Consider the following 26,320-nt stretch of genomic DNA (forward strand, 5'->3'; position numbering starts at 1 on the left):
TATGTTCTATGCTTTTTCTGTGCTTCTATTTTTTTATGCTTCCGCTATGTTATATGCTTCTTCTATTCTTTTTCTGTGCTTCTCCTATGTTTTATGCTTCTGCTATGTTCTATGCTTCTATGCTTTTTCTGTGCTCCTCCTATGTTTTAGGCTTCTGCTATGTTCTATGCCTCTACTATGCTTTTTCTGTGCTTCTTCTGTGCTTCTCCTATGTTTTATGCTTCTACTATGTTCTATGCTTCTTGTATGTTATGTGGTTCTTTGTCTATGCTTCTTTTTCTTCTGTGCTTTTATGTTCTACGGTTCCTCTATGTTTCTATGATTCTTCTATCTTCTATGGTTCATCTATTTCTATGCCTTTATGTGCTTATTCTATGCTTATTCTATTTTATATGCTTCTGGTATGTCTGTGCTTCTTCTGTGCTTCTGCTATGTTCTATGCTTTTTCTGTGCTTCTTCTGTGCTTCTCCTGTTTTATGCTTCTGCTATGTTCTATACTTCTATGCTTTTTCTGTGCTTCTTCTGTGCTTTTCCTATGTTTTATGCTTCTGCTATGTTCTATGCTTTTTCTGTGCTTCTTCTGTGCTTCTATGTTTTATGCTTCTGCTATGTTCTATGCTTCTATGATTTTTCTGTGCTTCTCCTATGTTTTATGCTTCTGCTATGTTCTATGCCTCTACTATGTTTTTTTCTGTGCTTTTCTTTGTTTTATGCTTTTACTATGTTCTATGCTTCTTGTATGTTATGTGGTTCTTTGTCTATGGTTCTTTTTCTTCTGTGCTTCTATGTTCTATGGTTCTTCTGTGTCTATGCTTCCTCTATGTTCTATGGTTCATCTATTTCTATGCCTCTCTGTTCTATGATTATCCTATGTTCAATGCCTTTCTATGTTCTATACTTCTATCTTCTATGATCTTTGATTCTTTTATGCTCTTCTTCTATGTTCTCTGCTTCTTCTAAGCTTCTACTATGTTCTCTGCTTCTTCTGTGCTTCTATGCTTCAATGTTCCATGCTTTTCCCACGTTCTATGCTTCTAAGTTCAATGCTCTTTTGTTCTATGGTTTGTCTATGCCTCTCTTTTGTTCTATGCACAAGAACACTGGCTCCTTTTATTGCCTTGGAAGAAACGCTGCCTTTCAAACAAGTACTGAGGTGAAAATCTCCCCCTCCTTCCTGGAGCGTCAGCTGATGGTCGATTCTGAAAGTTCCTCGTGACCTTGAGGAATGTGATGCTGCGGCTTTAATCGAGCAGAAAGTGCAATATTTGTGCGAGTGTCACAGTCTGTGAAGGTGCGATGAAGGCAGGACTTTAAAACCGTTTCCACCGCAGTAACCTTTTGTAGGAAGGTTCCCATTGACCCAGTGGATTACAGTCAGTTCTCTCCCCGTTTCCACCAAAGATTTAGTTCAACACTTCAGAAAAGTTCCAAGAACTTTCAAGGGGCGAGCCATGTTGGAGCGCTGAGTGCTTGAACACAGTTCCTAAAAAAGTTGTTTTTGAAAACAACAATTTTGTACATTGTGAGACAACTTTTTATTTATTGTGTGTTTGTTACAACATACTTGACGATAGGCTGCAACTAACGATTATTTCCATCTTAACGAGTAATTGGATATTAAAGCGTACACATATTTAATGGCTCTGACATTTCCATCAACTTCTAAATGCAGCATAAGTCATTTTAGGCATGTGTTTACAAACCACAAAGATGACTCATTCATTCATAAATAATTATTAATGCTGTAACTGTGCTGCTCATTCAGCTCTTACAAATGTTAAATTTCTTTTTGAAAAGTACTTGAATTGATGTCGACGAAGTTTAGCTGACTTTGGCTCAAATTACTATTTTTTTCACTCTTAGCTAGCTTCTTTACAAACCCTGTTTCCTTATGACTTGGTAAATTGTGTTAGATGTAAATATAATTGGAATACAATGATTTGCAAATCTTTTTCATCCCATATTCAGTTGAATGCACTACAAAGACAAGATAATTTATGTTTAAACTCATAAACTTTGTTTTTTTTGCAAATAATAATTAACTTAGAATTTCTTGGCTGCAACACGTGCCAAAGTAGTTGGGAAATGGCATGTTCACCACTGTGTTACATCACCTTTTATTTTAAAAACACTCAATAAATGTTTCGGGAACTGAGGAAACTAATTGTTGAAGCTTTGAAAGTAGAATTCTTTCTCATTCTTGTTTTATGTAGAGCTTTAGTCGTTCAACAGTCCGGGGTCTCCGCTGTCGTATTTTACGCTTCATAATGCTCCACACATTTGATGGGAGACAGGTCTGGACTGCAGGCGGCCAGGAAAGTACCCGCACTCTTTTACTATGAAACTATTCTGTTGTAATACGTGGCTTGGCATTGTCTTGCTGAAATAAGCAAGGGCATCCATGATAACGTTGCCTGGATGACAACATAGTGTGTTGCTCCAAAACCTGTATGGACCATTCAGCATTAATGTTACCTTCACAGATGTGTAAGTTACCCATGCCTTGGGCACTAATGCACTCCCATACCATCACAGATGCTGGCTTTTGAACTTTGCGCCTATAACAATCCGGATGGTTATTATCCTCTTTGTTCCGGAGTACACCACGTCCACAGTTTCCAAATATAATTTGAAATGTGGACTCGTCAGACCTCAGAACACTTTTCCACTTTGCATTAGTCCATCTTTGATGAGCTCGGGCCCAGCGAAGCCAGTGGCGTTCCTTTGTGTTGTTGATAAATGGGTTTTGCTTTGCATAGCAGAGTTTTAACTTGCACTTACAGATCTAGCAACCAACTGTAGTTACTGAAAGTGGTTTTATGAAGTGTTCCTGAGCCAATGTGGTGATATCCTTTACACACGGATGTCGGTTTTTAATGCAGTACCGCCTGAGGGATCAAAAGTCTGTGAAATCATCGCTTACGTGCAGTGATTTCTCCAGATTCTCTAAAACTTATGATGATTTTACGGACCGTGGATGGTAAAATCCCTAAATTCCTTGCAATAGCTCGTTGAGAAATGTTGTTCTAAAACTGTTCGACAATTTGCTTACAAATTGGTGACCCTCGACCCATCCTTATTTGTGAATGGAAGCTGCTTTTAGACCCAATCATGGCACCCACCTGTTCCCAATTAGCCTGTGGGATGTTCCAAATAAGTGCTTGATGAGTATTTCTCAACTTTATCCGTATTTATTGCCACATTTCCCAACTTCTTTGTCACGTGTTGCTGGCATCAAATTCTAAAGTTAATGATTATTATTTACAAAAAAATGTTTATCAGTTTGAACATCACATATGTTGTCTTTGTAGCATATGCAACTGAACATGGGTTGAAAATGATTTGCAAATCATAGTATTCCGTTTATATTTACATCTAACACAATTTCCCAACTCAAATGGAAACGGGCTTTGTATTTTATTTATTTATTAATTTTTTTTCCTAAGGGAACTCTCCTGTAGGAATCAATAAAGTACTATCAATATATCTATCTATCCAGCCAGCTATTAAGGAAGAAGCCAGCACTCTTTTACCGAGGCTGTGTCCCTCCAAATGTCCCACATCATGTCTCCGCTTTAAATGTTGGCGTATTACGGATGTACTGCCAGAAGAACAAATGAGTAAAATATTCATGTTGAAACAAGAATATGAGGAAATATCCTTACACTTGACATGTTAGCACTTGCCATGTTTTTGCCAGTGGTGGTGCGGAACCACTTCTGGCCGTAAAAACACGACTTTTCATTTTTAAATTTATTTCGTCGACAATATAGACTAATCTTTGCAGTGCTACTTGACAATTGAGTGAAAGAAGAACTAAAGGAAACTTCCACTTGCAGGAAGTTTTGTGGAGCATTTCAATATGGCCGATCACTGGAACTATCTTGCAGTGTTTTGCCTTGGTCGTAGCATTTCGAGTAGTTTGCACATTCATGCTGGTCATTCATTTTTCCAAACTTCATTTCAGTGCTCGAAGCTCCGACAATTTGAAACTTATTTATGCAGGATTGTTAAGGATTCAGCCGGACTCGAAGCGGTCCAGGCGAGCCGCTCAATACAAAGACTCGATAACATCCTAGTTTGCCGAGGAATGGGACATGAAGGACGAGTGAAATTAAGGTGAATAACATCAAATATTCACTATTTACTTTGTTACATGTCGTAAAAGTAGTCCTTGACGCTCCATTTGAGAGGTTATTTGTCTCAACTCGAGTGTATTCAATGCTTATGCTAAAAAGTTAACACTGAATCTGATGTGTTTGTGTTGTTGCCGTGAGATAAACACTGATATTTATTATTTATATATTTTATTTACAGAAACACTGACATGTATTATTTATATGTTGATATTCACGGATAAACTCTGACATTTATTATTTATTCTTATTTACAGATAAACACTGACATTTATTATTTATATATATATTTATTTACAGATAAACACTATATATTTATTTACGGATAAACACTAATATTTATTTTTTAAATATTATTTACAGATAAAAACTGACATTATTTATATATTTGTTATTTACAAATAAACACTGACATTTATTTATATATTGGTATTTACAGATAAAAACTGACATTTACGATTTATATATGGTTATTTACAGATAAACGCTGACATTTATTATTCATATATCATTTGCAGATAAATACCAATATTTATTATTTATATATTGTTATTTACAGAAACACTGCATGTATTTATATATTGTTATTTACATATAAACGCTGACATTATTTATATATTGTTATTTACAGATAAACACTAGTTTATTGTTTACGGATGAATATTGACATGTAGTATTTATATATTGTTATTTACAGATAAACACTAGTTTATTGTTTACGGATGAATATTGACATGAAGTATTTATATATTGTTATTTACAGATAAAAACTGACATGTAATAATTGTATATTGTTATTTACAGATAAACACTGACATTTATTATTTATATATTTACAGATAAACGCTGACATTTATTATTTATATATTGTTATTTACAGATAAACGATGACATTTATTATTTATATACTGCTATTTACAGATAAACCCTGACATTTATTATTTATATATTGTTATTTCCAGAAACCCTGACATTTATTATTTATATAGTGTTATTTACAGATAAACACTGACATTTATTATTTATCTATTGTTATTTACCGGTAAACACTGACATTTATTATTGATACAATAATTACAGATAAACACTGACATTTATTATTTATATATTTTTATTTACAGACAAACACTGGCATTTATTATTTATATATTGTTATTTGCAGATAAACACTGACATTTATTATTTATCTATTATTTACAGATAATCACTGACATTTATTATTTATGTTTTGTTATTTACAGATAATCACTGACATTTATTATTTATACATTATTTACAGATAATCACTGACATTTATTATTTATATACTGTTATTTACAGGTGAAATGGACCGAAAGGAATCACAAAAGCCTGACTTCACATATAATATCTGGTACACTTTGTTTTTAAATCAGCTTTGTATTTCTTTACTTACACTTTAGTAAAATAACTCTGACCTAATATTGTCTTTTTATTGACATGGTGTTTGTGTAGAAATATGCTGTAGTACAAATAATAAAAGTATGTATGATTTTTGCTTATACTGATCAAATATCAACATCCATATTGTTTTGGAAATGTAAATTGGGGACACTACTCCCTCTCAGTACGATGCAGTGCTTGACATCGTGCAAATCTACTTTTTGAAGTAACTGCTGAGTGTAGAAAATCATGATTTGAATGAAACATCTTCCATAATTGAGATTGTGCCAGGTGCAGCAGGTGCAATTATGCGCATGCTAATTTGCATCACGCCGTCTCACGTCAGCCTCGAGGAAAATGTTACAAACGCAGCAGAAAACAGGACTGCGTTCCCTGCATAATTGTCATGATCTTTGTTGATCTCATCTAAGAAGAAGGGACACTGAATGCGTGCAAGCCTGAAAATATATTCTTGAAGGGTGTTATTTTTGGCTGCAAGTCATGACTTAAAGATATAAACACAAGCACTGCTATACTCTCAGTGGACACTTCATTAGGTACACATGCATGATCCAATGACCTGTTGCATTTCTGTATTAGAAGCATGCAGTGCACTTGTATGTCACTGCAAAGTTAAACTATTATTTGTAAAGGCAGAAGAAGCATTCCTAATGTGATGGCAATATTCTAACGTCATATCAGGGCTGCAACGATTCATTCCATTAAAAAAAGCTTCCATTAATCGTTTGAGTGTAACTCGTCTTGAAATCCTAGACTGCATTAGAGAAGGTGAAAGAAGATTAAACAACTTTAAATAGCAGGTAAATACATGGTAAACAGGATAAATAAAAGGTAAGTAAAAGATGGTAAATTGAGTAGTAAAGGAAGGTACACAAAGGTACAACGAGTCAAAAAGAAGGTACAAGGTCAATTCAAGGTATAAGAAGGCAAATAAAAGGCAAAATAACATAAATAGAAGGTAAACAAGTTAAAAACAGGTAAAACAAGATAAACAATAAGTTAAGGTAAATGGAAGGCAGAATATGGTGAATTTATATAAAAAAGGTAAAAAATGTAATTTTAAGATAAGGGAAGGTAAAAAAGCTTTAAAAAAGTTAATTAGAAAGTTAATGGTGGCAAAAGAAGGTAGGCAAAGTCAAATGAAAGGCAAAAGAGGGTAAAACAACAAAAAAAACAGGTGAAAAAGATAGTAAAACAATGAACATTGAAGGCAAATTAAAGGTAAAAGTGAATAAAGACAATAAGGTAAAACAAGATAAATAAAAGGTAAAATAAGTCAAATGTATGGTACAATAAGGTAAAAGAGGATGAATAGAAGATAAGTTCATGATGTTTATGGCAAGCAGAAACTAAACTTTGTTTATTTCAACTTTTTTCCTTAAAGTACACGCTGATGCTGTCAAAGGTCTTTAGTAGATGATTATAATAACTAATAGCTGCATCTTGTTGTTTCATGCATATCGCAAAAGTGCTAGAAAGGAGGGATGAACTGTGAGCGATGTTTCCAACAACTCTTTCCACTTTGTAGCAGCGCCCAACTCTCATGGTTAATCGCTTTAAGAGATTCCTTTTCCTTGCCTTATTTCCACAATTAATCAACGGGGAGGAGAACCTCGGGCTGAGTGCAAGCGTGCTATTATTCTGTATTAGGCTGCCCATTTTCATAAAGGCGGAATAATCCCCAGCCGGATAAAGCCTAGAGGCCCCATTGGTTAACCTAGATTGCCTTCCTTCCTGGGAGGACTTTGTTCCCAACTACGATGACTTGTTTTTACTGATGTGATCAGATGTCGCAAATATGCTTTGGTGAAGCAGCTACGCCAAGGCTTGCTTCCTCTAAGCCTTCTCCAAAGATGACGTGCCAGCATGCAGAGGCAGATGACATCATCTCACAATATCTTGGTGACTTCCACAGCTCCGCTTTTGATGTGACAGACACTAATAGCAACTCGAGTGCTCTTATTGTAAATGTTGTTTTTATACTCCACACATTTATTTTCCGCACATTTTCTTGATCATAGGCCGCAACAAACAGATTTGGCATAACCATTAATAAAACGCGTCACGGGACTGTCCGTTGATGTAGTGTGTCGTTACTCCCTGAACCATATGGCCTAAAAATAAAATCTGTTTGCGATTTCTTCCATTTTTTTCCATTATTTTTTGGAAGAAACCACAACATTTAAATGACAAGGATGTTTATGGTGTATGTTTATTTCAGAAAAAATTATACGTCACATATTTCCGTTTTCTCATTACAGCATTATTTAATCTGACCCCTTTTTGTTTTATAGCAACTTCTATCACATTTGTTTGGACTCACAGTGAATGAATACATATATGAGTACTATATTTTCCAGTCTGTAGAGCGCATCAAATTCTAGAATAAATGAATAAATATAAATAATGTCCCAAAAGCTAGCTTATGTACCCAATCGCCAAGTGCCCTACCTACGGCTGCCGCCCAGCTCACATTGCACCCCACCTCTATTGCTGGTGAGCCCATTGGAGGGGGGACCCACGTTGCCTTTTCAGGCTGGGTCCCATGGGAACAGGTCCGGCCACCAGGCGCTCGCCATCGTGCCCCACCTCCGGGCCTGGCTGCAGGGGGGGGGCCCCAGGGACCCGTGTCTGGGCGAGGGAAATCTGGGTCCTTCATTGTTATTCTTCATAGAGGTCCTCGAGCTGCTCTTTGTCTGATCCCTCACCTAGGACCACACCCGGACAACATAGTTCTCGCTGTAATCAATTTAGTCCAAGTATGGGTTAAAGTGTAACCGATAGTCATGCCTACTCACTGGCAACCCTGTCTTTTTGTAGTTGAAACATATTTGTTTTGCCCTTTGAAATTACATGCACATGCGTCATGGACACTAATGTAAATTAGACAACGAGGTCATTCAGCGAAAGGGTTTTTAAAAAGAAATGACTGTATCCTCGCTTTAAAACATGAATATGCAACAGCTGTGATAACGTCAAACAAACAAAAAATTGTGTATCAATTGTTTTATTTGTGGATTGAAACAAAAGAAGAGACGATAAAAAGTCGATTGATCATTGTTCTTTTCCTCTCCCCATGCAGACACGTCTTTTTTGATTCTTGGCTGGAGACACAAGGCTGTGATTGTAAGTCGTGAAAAACTCCTCAAACTTAAGCACACTTAGCTTGTGGATGTTTCAGAACAGTCTGTGATGCAGATTGTGTGCCATTCTCAAGTGTTTGTCACAAAGCAGGGCATTAGATACAGTGGAAACTCGATTAAGGAACTTAATTTGCTCTTGAACATTATTCGCAAACCGAAAAGTTTGTATAGTGAAGCAGAGTTCCCCATAAGAAACAATATAAACATGAATAATTGGTTTGAGCCTTGTCAAAAGTCCCTATTTAGCAACATAACAAGAAGGTAATGGCTCACCAACCACTATTTTTTATCCAAACATTACAACAAGCCTAAATGTCAACATGCACACTCTTGCTGGTGTTCTCCAAAACCTAACCACCATGTCGCTTCAATAAAATCAAAGGAAGGACAATCATTTTACCTTTTATCTGGGAATATTTGTGGCATTGTTCAATATTCTGTGAGTTTCAGATTTCTAAACAAACAATGGCTTTACCTGGTCACTGCTCGCGTTGGCACAAACTAGCGGTGTGATGCGATCCTTCATTGGCTTGTGTCCCGGTAGTGCCTTTTCCTTCGCTGTAATTAAGGTCCGCTGTGGGATCTTTTTTGGTCTCATCAGGATTAATGACTTGGTAAGGAACATTCGCCCTTCGCTGATAAAGTTCTCAAAGTGAAGGGGCTGCAAGCTGGAGGCTAACCAGCTAAAACGCCAGTTCAAAGCGGTTGTCCAGCAACCCCAAGCTATACAGTGAGGCTGTGAGAGTTTGTACACATTTAAAGTGTTTCTTATCACATCAAGTGATCTTGAAGACAGGCTGACACAGCTCTGACCAGCACAAGGTACGACAATTGTGGAAATAAACACGTCAGACGTGCCGCTCGCTGTTGAACAGGAAGTGACGTCATCAAAATGGCTTCAAGCTGGACACAAAATGAATGAATGAATGGTGGAGTTTGCATGTTCTCCCCGTGAATGCGTGAGTTCCCTCCGGGTCCTCCGGCTTCCTCCCACTTCCAAAGACATGCACCTGGGGATAGGTTGATTGGCAACACTAAATTGGCCCTAGTGTTTGAATGTGAGTGTGAATGTTGTCTTTCTATCTGTGTTGGCCCTGCGATGAGGTGGCGACTTGTCCAGGGTGTACCCCGCCTTCCGCCCGATTGTAGCTGAGATAGGCGCCAGCTCCCCCCGCAACCCCAAAAGGGAATAAGCGGTAGAAAATGGATGGATGGATGGATGGAATTGTACGCCGAGACTTGGTCCGCCAACAGACGCATGTTTGCGCCATGTAAACGTGTACTTTGTATTGGATCCATACCAAAATTCCCAGTATCGCCCAGTCCTACAAGACACACAGTCCTAAATCCTAGAAGGAGCAACTGCAGAAAAGTCCATTGTAAAAACAGGAAGTGACGTCATCAAAATGGCTTCAAGCAGCACACAAACAAAATGTATGAATCGTACGCCGAGACTTGGTATTCTCACAGACGCATGTTTGGTGCCATGTAAATGTTCATAAACCGAAAATGTTGCAAGTAGAGGCGTTCTTAAATTGAGGTTCCTCTGTACTTGGTATTGGATCCATACCAAAATTCCCAATATCGCCCACCCCTACAAAACACAAAGTCCTAAATCCTAGAAGGTGCAAATGAAGAAAAGTCCATTTTAAAAACAGGAAGTGACGTCATCAAAATGGCTTCAAGCAGCACACAAAATGAATGAATGAATCATATGCCAAGACTTGGTCCGCTCACAGACGCATGTCTGGTGCCATTTAAACGTTCATAAACCAAAAATGTTGCTGGTAGCAGCATTCTTAAATTGATGTTCCACTGTACTTGATATTGGATCCATACCAAAATTCCCAGTATCGCCCACCCCTTCAAGACACACAGTCCTAAATCCTACAAGTAGCAATTGAAGAAAAGTCCATTGTAAAAACAGGAAGTGACGTCATCAAAATGGCTTCAAGCAGCACACAAAATGAATGAATCGTACGCCGAGACTTGGTCCGCTCACAGACTCTTATGTTTGGCGCCATGTAAACGTTCATAAACCGAAAATGTTGCAAGTAGAGGCGTTCTTAAATTGAGGTTCCACTGTACTTGATATTGGATCCATACCAAAATTCCCAGTATTGCCCACTCCTTCAAGACACAGTCCTTAATCCTAGAAGGAGCAACTGAAGAAAAGTTCATTGTAAAAACAGGAAATGACGTCATCAAAATTGCTTGAAGCAGGACACGAAATGAATAAATGAATCGTACGCCGAGACTTGGTCCGCTCATAGACTCATGTTTGACGCCATGTAAAGGTTCATAAACCGAAAATGTACGTTCATAAAACCGAAAATGTTGCAAGTAGAGGCGTTCTTAAATTGAGGTTCCACTGGACTTGGTATGGGATCCATACCAAAATTCCCACTATAGCCCAACTCTACAAGACACAAAGTCTTTAATCCTAGAAGGAGCAATTGAATAAAAGTCCATTGTAAAAACAGGAAGTATATGATTAGAGGAGTATATACAAAATGTCTTGAGTGATTTTTGTGCCCCTCTGCGACAGACCAAGTGGCGCCAGGGCCATGCAGCACCCCAACTTCGAGCCCCGCCACCCGCTCCAGACAGACGAGCAGCAGGAGACGGGCTTGGACCCGCTCAGCAATTTCAACAAGAACCGCAGCAGTAGGTTTTTTTTGATTGATTGATTGAAACTTTTATTAGTAGATTGCATAGTGCAGAACATATTCCGTACAATTGACCACTAACTGGAAACACCCGAATAAGTTTTCAACTTGTTTAAGTCGGGGTCCACGTTAATCATTTCACTCCCCACTTGGAGTTGTTTGCCTACTCGTTTAGTTCCATTCTCATCCTTGCCATCTTTGTGTTAGTGTGTGTCAGTGTGTGTGTCACACACGTGACCGCCGCCACCCACAGGCTCAGCCTAAATGTTTATTGAGGTGAGGGCGTGAACGCTGGGGCTGGCATGTGGCGGCACTGATGAATATTCATAGTGAGTGTCCCGGTGGAACCTTACGCTCCTGTAATGAATGTTGATAGACAGATTTCCGACTTGACTGCATGTTCACCCGAAGGCCACATGAGACATATTACGTGCAATAAAGACAAAGACAGCTCTGAACGTCGCATCATCATGCCGCCTGCTACGCTTTGTTTGAAAGTAGCAGTAGACTGGAAAAACAAGTTAATTGTGCTTGAGTGTATCTATTAAAACATATCTAAGTGTATTTACAATCTGCAAAGTATGTGAAAATACCGTTTAAACATCCCAGTATGCTACAAATTCAGTCGGCCAGCTTGAATTTTCTGCTCCGAATACTTCAGCAACTTCTGTAGATTCTACTTCACTGTAGTAACACTTCAAGCACCATATTAGAGCAGTCTCACTGTAAATATGCAAACATAAGATAGAGATGTGTTGTTTATCATTCACAATCCTTATGTAAGACAGGAACACATAGGTTTTTATTTCTCTATGCATTCTAAATATTTTCCTGAAGGAACTCTCCTTAAGGAATCAATAAAGTACTATCTATCTAAATGGTAAATAAATATCTAACAAATGAGTCAACAGATGGAGGGTCCTCTCATTATACTTTCTAAAAACATCCAGAAAGTACCAACAGTACTCCATTTACAATGTCATGACCTGAAAATGAACCAAATACAAGTGACTTTGTTATTATAAGACTTTTTTAGTGGCACATTGATAGCAGTGAGCTAATGCTAGCTTACACTGCTATTGTTGACACATTGAGCCGGCGGCTGCTTCTGCTTAGTCTCAAACTTGTTAAAAGTAAATTCTAGATTATAAATCATGCATCCCTCACATGCTAGTAGACAAAGGTGGCCATGGCTGATCCACTTCTACATCCGAGATGGCGATAATACACACAGAAGTTTGTTGCAGCAACTTTTTTTTTTAACCTTTTGGGAGGATTGTGATTGATTCTTTATTCAAACGGAATTATATGAGCATACTGTCGGTTGGAATCCCAGCGAGAGTGGAAATATTACAGTAAGTGTTTGTTTTTATTATGATTAGTTTGTACGTTTAGCACCTAGCAATGCTGCTGATGATATAGTGTCACAATTAAGCTACATCCATTTTCATTGTAGCTTTTGCAACCCTTTGAGTCATTTGTGATTAAGGGCTATTTAAGTCAAATTTAAATGATTCTATATAACTCAAATTTGATTGCTTGATTTATCTTGATAAATCAATCAATGAGCACAAGGCAAAGTCACAAGCTGACTGCTGTCAGCTTCTAAAACTTATTGCTCAGCCTCTTTGTGTTGGGGATCAAAAATATAAGGTTCTGGGTCATAATATGTCCCAAAGCAATCGTCGTTGGCTCTCACAAATTCTGCTCGATTAGTATTGTTGTTTGTAAGATCATAGGACAGGCTTGCAAATTATCTCTAAAAATGTCTCGAGATTCTCCACAACATTGGTACTATTTTGATCATATCTATTTACTTACAACTTATGAGGTCTTTTTGTGTCATAGATATATATGTGCATATATATATATATATATATGTATATATGTTTATATATATATATATATATATATATATATATATATATATATATATATGTATATGTGTATATATGTATGCATATATATATGTATATTTGCATATATATATATGTATATATGTACATAAATGTATACTGTATATGTGTATGTATATGTATACTGTGTGTGTGTGTGTGTACAGTGGGGCAAAAAGTATTTAGTCAGCCACCGATTGTGCAAGTTCTCCCACTTAAAATGATGACAGAGGTCTGTAATTTTCATCATAGGTAAACTTCAACTGTGAGAGACAGATAGTGAAAAAAAAAAATCCAGGAATTCACATTGTAGGAATTTTAAAATTTTCCTCCAAACACGACGAGTTGAGTTTATACCAAAATGGATACATGGATGATACAGCAGAGGATTGGGAGAATGTCAAGTGGTCAGATGAAACCAAAATATAACTTTTTGGTGTAAACTCAACTCGTCGTGTTAGGAGGAAGAAGAATACTGAGTTGCATCCCAAAAACACCACACATACTGTGAAGCATGGGGGTGGAAACATCATGCTTTGGGGCTGTTTTTCTGCAAAGGGGACAGGACGATTGATCCGTGTTAAGGAAAGAATGAATGGAGCCATGCATCATGAGATTTTGAGTTAAAACCTCCTTCCATCAGTGAGAGCTTTGAATGGTTGACCAAATACTTATTTTCCACCATAATTTACAAATAAATGATATAAAATTCCTACAATGTGAATTCCTTGATTTTTTTTTTCACATTCTGTCTCTCACAGTTGAAGTGTACCTATGATGAAAATTACATACCTCTGTCATCATTTTAAGTGGGAGAACTTGCACAATCGGTGGCAGACGAAATACTTTTTTGCCCCACTGTATATATGTATATATATATTAATATGTATGTACATATAAGTATATGTACATAAATATATATCTGTATGTATACTGTATATGTAATTATTTCCGTCAGTAGTGAGGATGGTTAGCGTCTGGGGGAGTTCATTCTCCTTTTGGGGGCAGGCTGGAGTGACCTCTCCGTGGCGCAAGCCTGGGCAGAAAGTATGGAGATCTTGGGTTGCCCAGACATCAAGATCACCCTCTCGGCCGTGTCGATGTGGCCCAGAGGAAAGCAAGGCAATACATCTGGCATCGGCTTGGCTGCAGGAGCTGCTGACGGGGGGTCAGCAATGACACCCAGTCGCCTCAGGAGCTCCACTCCTCATTTTCTGGGTTTTCTCCCGTAGCCTTTCCTTCTCCCAAAGGTACCACAATGCAGCGGGTGGGGTGGGGGGGATGACAACTATTTGACCCATAGATGGGGCAGTGGTTGGTGGATGCCAGGGCGTGTCCACACACTGGTGGGCCTGCACACCTCGCCTCTGGGGCCCACTGCTGCTCAGAGATCCCCTACAGTTTAGCCTGAGACCGCAAGGTCCTCGTTACCGTGTGTGGCCGCGAGAAGGCACTGTAGGAGTCTTGGTGGTGGAGAGGCTGTGTACCGGCAAGAAGAGGCTTACGCCCTCGGGTCCTCTTTTCACCCCCCTGTAAGGAGGGATAGCCGGTGGCAGTAGCTGAAAGCAGACAGTAGCAGGCAGAAGCAGCATGCAACATGCAAAATGCCACTGCACTGACGCATCACACACATCCTGTACCCTGTACACACCACTGTGTGTGTATATGTATACTGTATAAATGTGTGTGTATATGGATATTATATATATGTGTGTGTGCATGTGTATATATATATATATATATACATACATATACATCCATCCATCCATTTTCTACCGCTTATTCCCTTTTGGGGTCGCGGGGGGGGGGGCGCGCTGGTGCCTATCTCAGCTACAATCGGGCGGAAGGCGGGGTACACCCTGGACAAGTCGCCACCTCATCGCAGGGCCAACACACACAGATAGACAGACAACATTCACACTCACATTCACACACTAGGGCCAATTTAGTGTTGCCAATAAACTTATCCCCAGGTGCATGTCTTTGGAAGTGGGAGGAAGCCGGAGTACCCGGAGGGAACCCAGGTACCCCGCCTTCCGCCCGATTGTAGCTGAGATATGCACCAGTGCCCCCCGCGGCCCCATAGGGAATAAGCGGTACAAAATGGTTATTTATATATATTTATACGTATTATAATAGCTTCAATATAGAGGCAACTTGTTTTTCCACTCTACAGGTACTTGAAAGGCCTTGAGCAGGTTCAAGTGATCTGCTGTTATTGTTTATATCCCCCTCTTGTGGCTGTGGTTGTCTCCACAGGAGGCTCTCTTGACAGCAGCACTCCATCCTTGTCAACCTTCCTGTCATACAGGTGAGGATTGAATTGTTCACAACTGCTTGCCACATGAGATGAATAATACAACAGAACTTCTCCATCCCTGCGCAGAAAAGAATGGGACCAATTGTTTGTCAGCAGCAATTACCTGTCCAGGATCCGGCAGGCAGGCATCAGCGGTCGACTGAGGAGCAGCCGCTTTCGAAGCGTATGCTGGAGGGTGAGTCAGGAGCTGGCGTTTTGTGAACTTTGCGGTTTCTCTGTGCAATGGAGGATGAATGGAATGTTTGTGTGTGCAGTTGTACCTAGAGGCTCTCCCAGAAGACATCAGTCAGTGGATCAACAAGACCAGGGGGTTGCGGGCTCAATATGAGAAGATTAAAGAAACGGTGAGTGCAGCTTGTTATCTAACGGCTGCTACACATAAAGGTTTTCTAAATCTAAAGAGATCTTTTCAGTGTTACAGAGCCCACACATCAAAGTGAAGCAGTCTTGATCTTAAATATTCGAGGGCCGTCAAATGATTACATTTGGATTCAAATTAATCACATTCTAGTGTTTGGATGAATCACAGGTAAAAAGTAATCATTCAAATGAGCTTCAGAAAAGACCCTAATATTTGTACACAAATGCAATTTTATTGTCATGATGCTTTTAAGCGTTTTACTTGAATGCATGTAATTTATTTGCACAAAACCTGCAAACAGTTTGATCTCAAGTTCTCTGTCGATGTACTTTTGAGTGAAAGCACACCAGTCGCAGTCTCCTCACCCGTTATACTGACGTATAAATTGATCGGATAGCGGTTAAGGTAAAAGAGCTTGTACGCTCAAAATAAATTGCATGATTAATCAAAGTGTGGTAATGATTGATGCAATTTGTTTGTGATTAATCCCATGACTTCACTGAATATTATTATTATTACCTAAATATTACCACAGTGGGTAATGATATGGTGGTGAGATTCATACTTTGGTTGTCGTTTCTCTTTAAGAAGTCCTGCAAATTACTCTCGAATTTATGCAACTGTAGTGTAATTTTCACACACATCTTTGTGGCATGTGTGGTAATTTAGTGGTTTTGCATACATTTTAAAATGTTAAAACTTTTTGTTATTTTGCAATAATGACTGTGTGTCATATAACTAAAAAGGGATCATTTATACAATAGGTGTAAATTGTTGTATTTAGTTATTAGAAAATGTGTTATAAGTACACCTCTGCATAACATTGCATCCTCAATAACAATAAAGAAAACAAAATAAATAAATCTACAAATAATAACTGACATTATTTTTAGTCTTCTGTGACAGAAAAGATTTAAAGAGCATCAATATGCCTGAAGTAAAAAAATGTCGTCCTTATTTAAACTATAAAGGGCTTTTGAATGACGTGAACCTTTTTATGACTGAAAAATACAATAAATGTACTCAAATGATAATACATTCAAATTGATCAGCAATATTAAATCTGAGAACAAAATATAAAACACTTTCACCTGCAAAACAAAAATGAATAAAATGTTTACTGATTTTTTTTTATCACAATGAGGAAGTCAGGATTAATGTCTACAATGAGCACATTATTGTAGTGCACAGCTTTTCAAGCATGGTACTGATCAAGCACATCATTGAAATCAATATGGCATGAAGAGAAAAGCAAACTTTCCCATAAGAAATATTGTATGAAATCCATATTACATTTTAAAGCTGATTAATCACACTGTTAGGTTTTCATTCATTACAGTACATTAAAGTAACTTTAAAAAAAAAAAAAAAAAGTTTTTGACACAAATGCTATTTTCTCCTCAGAATACTGGAATGCACTTGAACAGTTTTATCTAAAGTAGTCAGGTTTTATTTTGAAGAGAAATTTTCCAGCGAGCATGTACGCTCCAAATAAATTGTGATTATTCTGCGTTGTGATTAGCCACATAAGTCAACGCGTCAACTCTGACAGTCCGCTTAAAAACAAATAGAATGCACTGATAACAACTGTAGTAGTTTTATGAAGTACTGTAATAATAATGTACAGCATTGACCTCGGAGAGTAGACTTTGACAATATTTCCTTCCAGCTGCTGCGCCATCAGCAGCTTTTTCATATTTTCATGGATAAGGGTCTGCCCTTTAGATGTTATTTTTTTGGCCTGCGTTAGACTGGTTTTACTTCAGTATGGTGCAGACTAGCAGTGTGTTGCTAAAATCTCTATTTCTTTCTTTAGTGAATATCATCAGTTGTTTCTTCTCAGCTGTGTCCTTCGCGCTCACTTTCTTCCTTCCCATCTTGAAAACAAAGTTATGTTTATTTTTAGCTGCAAGCTAATGCTAGCGAGTAAGACCAGATGTTTTGGGCGGGTTCCCTGTGGCATTGGCTGTGCCAACTAATGGTGGGGATGTTTGTAACTCCCATTCTCACCTCAAAACATGTTTAAGTTGAGGAACCACTGCGTGATCATCAGAAGCATGGAGACAAGAGGCACTCTGGTCACATGACCATCCCAGTAGATTCAAGTTGTGTTTTTACGTCTTTTCCCTGTCAGCACATCACAAACCCTCGCAAGGCTGCGGGCCAGCAGGACTTGGTGGTCAACAACCCGCTATCCCAAGACGAGGGGGTGAGTTCAGCAGGGTTTTTATTGAGTCCTTGTCAAAGCACAAGTGTCTGCGTCCTCATATTTGCATACAAGATATCACCTTCATACTCTTTATGCATTTCAGAAGCTCATTATTGATTCATTAAAAGTCAACTTGTAGTAATTAGTCATCTCATGGATCAGTGTTTAATTAGGCACTTAATAGGATGTTTAAAAATAGAATGGATTTATGATTTACAATTTCACTCTTTAATTGTTAGCGTACTGTCACTGATTTGTATGATACACATGATAAAATAGTTACTACATTTTTCAAACACAACTTTATTTAGCATCTTTCCAACACAGGCAAGTTGCAACACCAAGTGCTTTACACCAGTTTACAAGGAAAAACAAAAACACACAGGATCATTGACAATAACATGTGTTTGTGTGTGTGTGTGTATTTAAAAAAATAAAATAAAATAGAATAAAGATAATCCATTAATAATCAAATTAAATAGTAACAATAATAGTAGTAACAATACTAATACATACAATAGAAATTAAGATAACAAAACATAAGAATCTTAGAAAAGCTTAGAATCAAAGCCTGATTGAGAAGGTGTGCCTATAAACTTGATTTTGTATATTTTTTTAATAAGTGGTCTTTCGTCCTTTGCTGAGTGTTGTAATAACTGTTGATTTCTAATGTTCTTCTTGGGAACACTAGAGAGCAGGGCATTACAATAGTCGAAAGGACAGGAAATGAATGCATGATTAGCACCTTCTAAGAGAGAAACAGATGGACTTTTGCTATTTTATTTTTTATTTAGCCTTTATTTAACCAGGTAAAATCCCATTGGGATCAAAGATCTCTTTTCCAAGGGAGACCTGGCCAAGAGGGCAGCAGGATGGTTACAATAAAAACAGTAAACAACACATAAAACATCACATTTACAACTTTAAAACTTGCTCACATCACACATGTGCGTACAGACAAGGTAGACTGACATACTCATTCAATGTAACAAGGGTTTGAAGTTGAATATTTAATTGTAGGTTATTCCAAGCCTTTGTTGCTGAAAACCTAAATGCTTTCTTACTTTCTATGGTCTTATGATTATTTAAAAAAAAGTTTTTGTAATATTTTTATTAGAGTCAGCTCAATTTTATGATATTGTAATTTTGGTAAATGCTTCTCTTGCTGGCTCTCAGGACCTATAACTAAAACATCTGTTCCGTGGTCTTGGTTGAGCTGTAAAGATATTCCTTATCCATAGCAGTATTCATTGGTAATTGGTACTGTATGTAATTGGTGCAAAAAAAGATGTGGAAAAAATGCATTTTTATGAGCACAAGAGGTTCTACACCAGCAACATCATGTAACATGTCCTTGCTAGGAGTATTTTATCAACAGTTGCTTTTGCACAACCTACTCAGTGGCTTAGTGGTTAGAGTGTCCGCCTTGAGATCGATAGGTTGCTGAGTCATACCAAGGACTAAAAAACGGTACCCATTACTTCCCTGCTTGGTACTCTGCATCAAGGGTTAGAATTGGGGGTTAAATCACCAAAAATGATTCCCAGGCATGGCCACCACTGCTGCCCACTGCTCCCCTCACTTCCTAGGGGTTCAACAAGGGGATGAGTCAAATGCAGAGGACAAATTTCACCACACCGAGTGTGTGTGACAATCATTGGTACTTTAAGTTAACTGTAACTTAACTTTTGAAGTCTTAAACAAGTCAAGTGTGTTTGCTAATGCAGTTATGTCATCATCTTGTCAGGAACACACACATCCATCATTGGGTTTCTATTCCTTACAGATAATATTAATATATGGCATCCATGTGCTTTGACATGATATATCAATCAAAACAATTAATTAGCTAGTTAAGTGGGTGTACTGTTAAGCAAGGTGATGTCAGACGGCGACTAGAGACCTGTCAGTGGAGGCCATCTTCATGGATGATTAAATTACTTAAATTTGTCACGTTTTTGAGCGGATTAATTTTGGCCTGTGGATTAAGCGCTGTAGTGACCCATAAGTAAAGCGAGTTCACATCAAACTGACACCAAGTCGTATTAGCGTGTGTGACTTTGAGGAGGGAATATTGTTGTCACAAACTTTTGTGTGGTGTTGCTACCTTATTACTGATTATTTCAAGCTCATTCTTTGATCACCCCCGCGTGTTTTTCCATGCGAAGTGACTGATACGACTACTGTTAATATATTTGATCCAGCTGACCGTATCATTTGTCCAGAGTCTTAACAGTCCTCCTTTACAGACCCAACTAGGAACTAGTACCAACAAATACTGGTACTTGGTGTACATCCCTCCTGCCATTTAGGACTTCATGTTAAAAAGGGTATTTATTGGTACTGTGTCATCAGGTGATATGACAAATGCACAATAATGTATCATCGGCTTAGCTGTGGATAAGATTTTTTAAAGATGGGATCTAAAATTGAGCTTTGGGGAACCCCACACCTTCCTGGTTCTTGAGGAGCATGTGTCCATACTTGCATAGAAAGATGGTTCAGAGACAAGAGCGTGATCAGTTTTGTAATATGGACGTGGTTCGCCAGCCTGGAAGTATCTCATTGCCTATGCTTCCGGAATTGGAATTTGCTTTTTCCTGCCCAGAGCCCTTGGAACAAGTTCTTCCAGGACAAGGAGCTGAAGGGGATGATCAAACAAGACGTATTGAGAACGTATGTGACCAAGTATTTCTGAACTCAGTCATACATGGTTTCTCACAGCTATATCCTGTATTATTCTGAAGGTTTCCTGAGATCCGTTACTTCCAGGACGAGGATGTGCGGACCAAGCTGACGGACATTCTCTTCTGCTATGCCAGAGAAAATGAACAGTTGCTTTATAAGCAGGTACTGGAGAAAGTAGGCTTGTATGTGTTGAGACCAGAGGAGTCTCGGTGATCTAAACAGGTGCCAGCTAGTGGATAGATGGGCTCGCAAAGCATCTTTTGTGACACATGGCCGGGCTGTGGCCAACAATATCTAAATGACGGCTGTCATCACAGATGACAACCCTTGTGCATCACTATTCCAGCCAGGCTGACCACAGGTGACGTTTATTTTCACCTCACACTTCCTCCTGTGTGTCCCACAGGGGATGCATGAGTTGCTGGCTCCCATAGTCTTCGTGCTGCACTGCGACCATCAAGCCTTCCTGCACGCCAGCGAGACGGCGAGCCCCAGGTCACTTCCTGTCATCTTTTATTGTCTGTAACATGCATTGCATTTACACCAGACCTGTACAGTAAACTTTTGTTTATCGCTTATAATTGCTTCCGATTGGATGTTTGGACTCTAATTTACAAACATTTTTTTTCAAATCAGTACAAAAAAGCTGTTTATGACCTTTTTAAATAATGCGTTCAACATGATTAAAGTACTCTCGACATGAAATAACACCCATAATCTCACCTTTTCACTTACATTACGCGTTGAATGTGTTCTGTTCGCCGGTAGACTCTAGGATAGGATAGGATAGACTTTTATTTATATCACAATGGAGAACTATACATACGTTAACAGAAGGAAAACATGATGAAAAACAAAAAAACTTGTAATAAAGGCTAATAAAACAAACAGGAAAAAAAACATCCGTGTTGCGCACCAAAAAAAAGATCACAATCACGTAAATGATGTGTCTATGTTTAGCTATATTAGCCTATTATCAAAATTACTTTAAACCTCTTATATAAGTGTTATAAAGAAGTGAAGTGAATTATATTTATATAGCGCTTTTTCTCTAGTGACTCAAAGCTCTTTACATAGTGAAACCCAATATCTAAGTTACATTTAAACCAGTGTGGGTGGCACTGGGAGCAGGTGGGTAAAGTGTCTTGCCCAAGGACACAACGGCATGACTAGGATGGCAGAAGCGGGAATCGAACCTGCAACCCTCAAGTTGCTGGCACAGCCACTCTACCAACCGAGCTAAACCGCCCCCACAAGAAGACAACACGTGTCTTTTGATTGATTGATTGATTGAAACTAAATGATGTCTATATTTAGCTATATTAACCTACTATCAAAATTACTTTAAAACTCTTATATAAGTGTTATAAAGAAGACAACAAATGTGTCTTTTGATTGATTGATTGAAACTAAATGATGTCTATATTTAGCTAGATTTGCCTATCAAAATTACTTTAAAACTCTTATATAAGTGTTATAAAGAAGACAACACGTGTCTTTTGATTGATTGATAGATTGAAACTTTTATTAGTAGATTGCACAGTTCAGTACATATTCTGTACAATTGACCACTAAATGGTAACACCCGAATAAGTTTTTCAACTTGTTTAAGTCGGAGTCAATCATGGTACAAATATATACTATCAGCATCATACAGTCATCACACAAGTTAATCATCAGAGTATAAACATTGAATTATTTACATTATTTACAATCTGGGGGGTGTGGGATGAGGAGGGTTTGGTTGATGTCTGCAATTAAGTCAACAATTGCATCAACAGAGAAATGGACATTGAAACAGTGTAGGACTGACTTAGTAGGATATGTACAGTGAGCAGAGAATATAGTGAGTTCAGATAGCATAAGAACAAGTATATACATTAGAAATACATTTGATTATTTACATTTTATTTACAATCCAGGGAGATGGGATGTGATGGGGGGAGGGTGTTATTAAATGGTTGAAGTTGCTTGCAGGTGTTCTTTTTGAGTGGTTTTGAAGGAGGATAGAAATGCACTTACTTTTACACCTGTTGGGAGTGCATTCCACATTGATGTGGCATAGAAAGAGAATGAGTTAAGACCTTTGTTAGATCGGAATCTGGGTTTAACGTGGTTTGTGGAACTCCCCCTGGTGTTGTGGTCATGGCGGTCATTTACGTTAAGGAAGTAGTTTGACATGTACTTTGGTATCAGGGAGGTGTAGCGGATTTTATAGACTATGCTCAGTACAAGTTGTTTTACTCTGTCCCCCACCCCGAGCCCGCCCACTTTGTAGAGGTGTGTTGGAGTGAGGTGTGATCTGGGGTGGGGGTCTAAAAGTAACCTGACGAGCTTGTTCTGGGATGTTTGGAGTCTAGATTTGAGGGTTTTGGAGGTGCTGGGGTACCAGGAGGTGCATGCGTAATTGAAAAAGGGTTGAATGAGAGTTCCCCCTAGAATCTTCAATGTGCTTTTGTTGATCAGAGAGGATATTCTTTAGAGGAATCTCGTTCTTTGGTTGACCTTTTTGATTACCCTGGTTGCCATTTTATCACAGGAAAGATTGGCCTCTAGAATGTAACTTAGGTAGGTGATCTCATCTTTCCTGGTGATAACAATGTCACCCACTTTTATAGTGAAGTCACTGACTTTCTTAAGGTTGATGTGGGACCCAAATAGGATGGATTCGTTTTACCTAATGATAGCTTGTTGTCAGCAAGCCAGGTGCAAATACTCAGGAGTTCAGCACTGAGGATTTGTTCCACCTGTGACTTGTCCTTGCTGGATACCAGCGGGGCCGAGTCATTGACAGTATATCAGTCATATTCGCTTACTATAAAAACTACTTTAAAAGTGTTATATAAGTGTTATCATGAAGACAATACATGATGGAAGTGTCTATATTAGTTATATTAACTTACTATGAAAGTTATTTTAAAATTCTGTTAGAAGTGTTCTACTGAAGACAACGTATGATGTCAGCGTCTATATTAGCCTACTATCAAAATGACTTTAAACGTCTTAATGAAGTGTTATAATGAAGAAAACACATGATGTAAGTATCTATATTAGCTACATTAGCCTCCTATCAAAATGACTATAAAAGTCTTGTATAAGTGTTATGATGAAGACAACACATGATGTGTCTATATTAGCTATATTAGCCTCCTATCAAAATGACTATAAAAGTCTTGTATAAGTGTTAAGATGAAGACAACACATGATGCAAGTGTCTATATTAGCTACATTAGCCTACTACCAATCAAAATGAATGAAAAGTAGGATTACTAAATCAGTGTCCGTATTTGGTGGGCCCCAAAACCCTCTATAGTGGACAAGTTGGTTAAGAACCCCTGATTTAGACCTACTTTATATGATAAATAATGCTCTGATGTCATAGTGCCAAAGTCACAAGTGCAATGCCCTCACTATGTGGTCAAATGTGTGTTGTTCTTATTCCAAGCACTTCACTTCATAAGGAATGATGTAATGGATATTTTTTCGAAACGCTACTCCTGTTCAAAAGGGACACGTAGTTTGACTGTAAAAGTTTTGTTTGATTGCCCCTAACCTGGACACATACAGTTTTTAAAAGTGCAGGGAGCGCTTAGGGAATTGGTGGAGATGTGTTCTTAATGAGGCAAGAGTTGAAATCAACATTTACTGTCATTTCTGGGCTGTAGAATGCACCTAAATATAAGGTGAACCCACCTGATATCTTATTTCTATATTACATATATTGGCGGCACAAGTCTATAAGCCACAGGTGAACACAGGAATAAAATAAATATTTACACAGCCACTTGTGTTCATTGATGATTGTCTTTGGTTTTGGGGCTATGTCTTGTGCATGGTGAGGATTAGTCTATAAAGCGCTAAATGGCTGACTGAATGTCTGTGTGTGTTTGACTTAATGTGAACAATCTCATTGGTCAATTGTGACCATTTCGGCAATATCGTTGGCTGAATGTATTAGCGGGATATTGGCGAAAAATCTTTGAATTAGCCGCAGGATTTAGAGCACTGGAAAAAATTAGTGAAGTGAATTATATTTATGTAGCCCCTTTTCTCCAGTGACTAAAAGTGTTTTACTTAAAAAAACAACAACAACAATATCTACATTTAAGCTACGTTTACAAGTTGTGGGGCGGTATAGCTCGGTTGGTAGAGTGGCTGTGCCAGCAACTTGAGGGTTCCAGGTTCGATCCCCTCTTCTGCCAACCTATTCACAACTGTTGTGTTCTTGGGCAAGACACTTTACCCACTTTCTCCCTGTGCCACCCACACTGCTTTAAAAAGGTAACTTAGAGATTGGGTTTCACAATGTAAAGTGCTTCGAGCCACTAGAGAAAAGCGCTATATAAATATAATTCACTTCACTTCACGACAGCACTGAGAGCATCAATCAATCAATCAATGTTTATTTATATAGCCCCAAATCACAAATGTCTCAAAGGACTGCACAAATCATTACGATTACAACATCCTCGGAAGAACCCACAAAAGGGCAAGGAAAACTCACACCCAGTGGGCAGGGAGAATTCACATTCAGTGGGACGCCAGCGACAATGCTGACTATGAGAAACCTTGGAGAGGACCTCAGATGTGGGCAACCCCCCCCCCACTAGGGGACCGAAAGCAATGGATGTCGAGCGGGTCCAACATGATACTGTGAAAGTTCAATCCATAGTGGCTCCAAGACAGCAGTGAGAGTCCCGTCCACAGGAAACCATCTCAAGCGGATCAGCAGCGTAGAGATGTCCCCAACCGATACAGGCGAGCGGTCCATCCTGGGTCCCGACGAGCGGTCCATCCTGGGTCTCGACTCTGGACAGTCAGTACTTAATCCATGGTCATCGGACCGGACCCCCTCCACAAGGGAGGGGGGGACATAGGAGAAAGAAAAGAAGCGGCAGATCAACTGGTCTAAAAAGGAGGTCTATTTAAAGGCTAGAGTATACAGATGAGTTTTAAGATGAGACTTAAATGCTTCTACTGAGGTAGCATCTCGAACTGTTACCGGGAGGGCATTCCAGAGTACTGGAGCCCGAACGGAAAACGCTCTATAGCCCGCAGACTTTTTTTGAGCTCTAGGAATCACTAATAAGCCGGAGTCTTTTGAACGCAGATTTCTTGCCGGGACATACGGTACAATACAATCGGCAAGATAGGCTGGAGCTAGACCGTGTAGTATTTTATACGTAAGTAGTAAAACCTTAAAGTCACATCTTAAGTGCACAGGAAGCCAGTGCAGGTGAGCCAGTACAGGCGTAATATGATCAAACTTTCTTGTTCTTGTCAAAAGTCTAGCAGCCGCATTTTGTACCAACTGTAATCTTTTAATGCTAGACATTGGGAGACCCGAAAATAATACGTTACAGTAATCGAGACGAGACGTAACAAACGCATGGATAATGATCTCGGCGTCTTTAGTGGACAAAATGGAGCGAATTTTAGCGATATTACGGAGATGAAAGAAGGCCGTTTTAGTAACG

General features: G+C 38.6%; 1 protein-coding gene across 3 annotated transcripts in view; it reads left to right on the top strand.

Annotated features, from left to right (window-relative positions):
* Window positions 1-26,320, top strand: part of tbc1d5 (TBC1 domain family, member 5) — a 71,100-nt gene that overhangs the window by 15,544 nt on the left and 29,236 nt on the right. For 2 of the 3 annotated variants that reach the window (XM_061882419.1, XM_061882421.1), the window contains exons 2-10: window positions 8,641-8,684; window positions 11,250-11,368; window positions 15,525-15,576; window positions 15,652-15,760; window positions 15,840-15,929; window positions 18,081-18,155; window positions 20,764-20,831; window positions 20,903-21,005; window positions 21,250-21,338. In XM_061882419.1, coding sequence (XP_061738403.1) covers window positions 11,269-11,368; window positions 15,525-15,576; window positions 15,652-15,760; window positions 15,840-15,929; window positions 18,081-18,155; window positions 20,764-20,831; window positions 20,903-21,005; window positions 21,250-21,338 — 686 coding nt within the window. In that variant the 5' untranslated portion in view covers window positions 8,641-8,684; window positions 11,250-11,268. The remainder of the gene's footprint in view (window positions 1-8,640; window positions 8,685-11,249; window positions 11,369-15,524; window positions 15,577-15,651; window positions 15,761-15,839; window positions 15,930-18,080; window positions 18,156-20,763; window positions 20,832-20,902; window positions 21,006-21,249; window positions 21,339-26,320) is intronic. The other variant, XM_061882420.1, reaches the window with a different exon arrangement.

This window comes from Nerophis ophidion, linkage group LG21 (genome assembly GCF_033978795.1).
Source record: "Nerophis ophidion isolate RoL-2023_Sa linkage group LG21, RoL_Noph_v1.0, whole genome shotgun sequence".
NCBI classification, from domain to species: domain Eukaryota; kingdom Metazoa; phylum Chordata; class Actinopteri; order Syngnathiformes; family Syngnathidae; genus Nerophis; species Nerophis ophidion.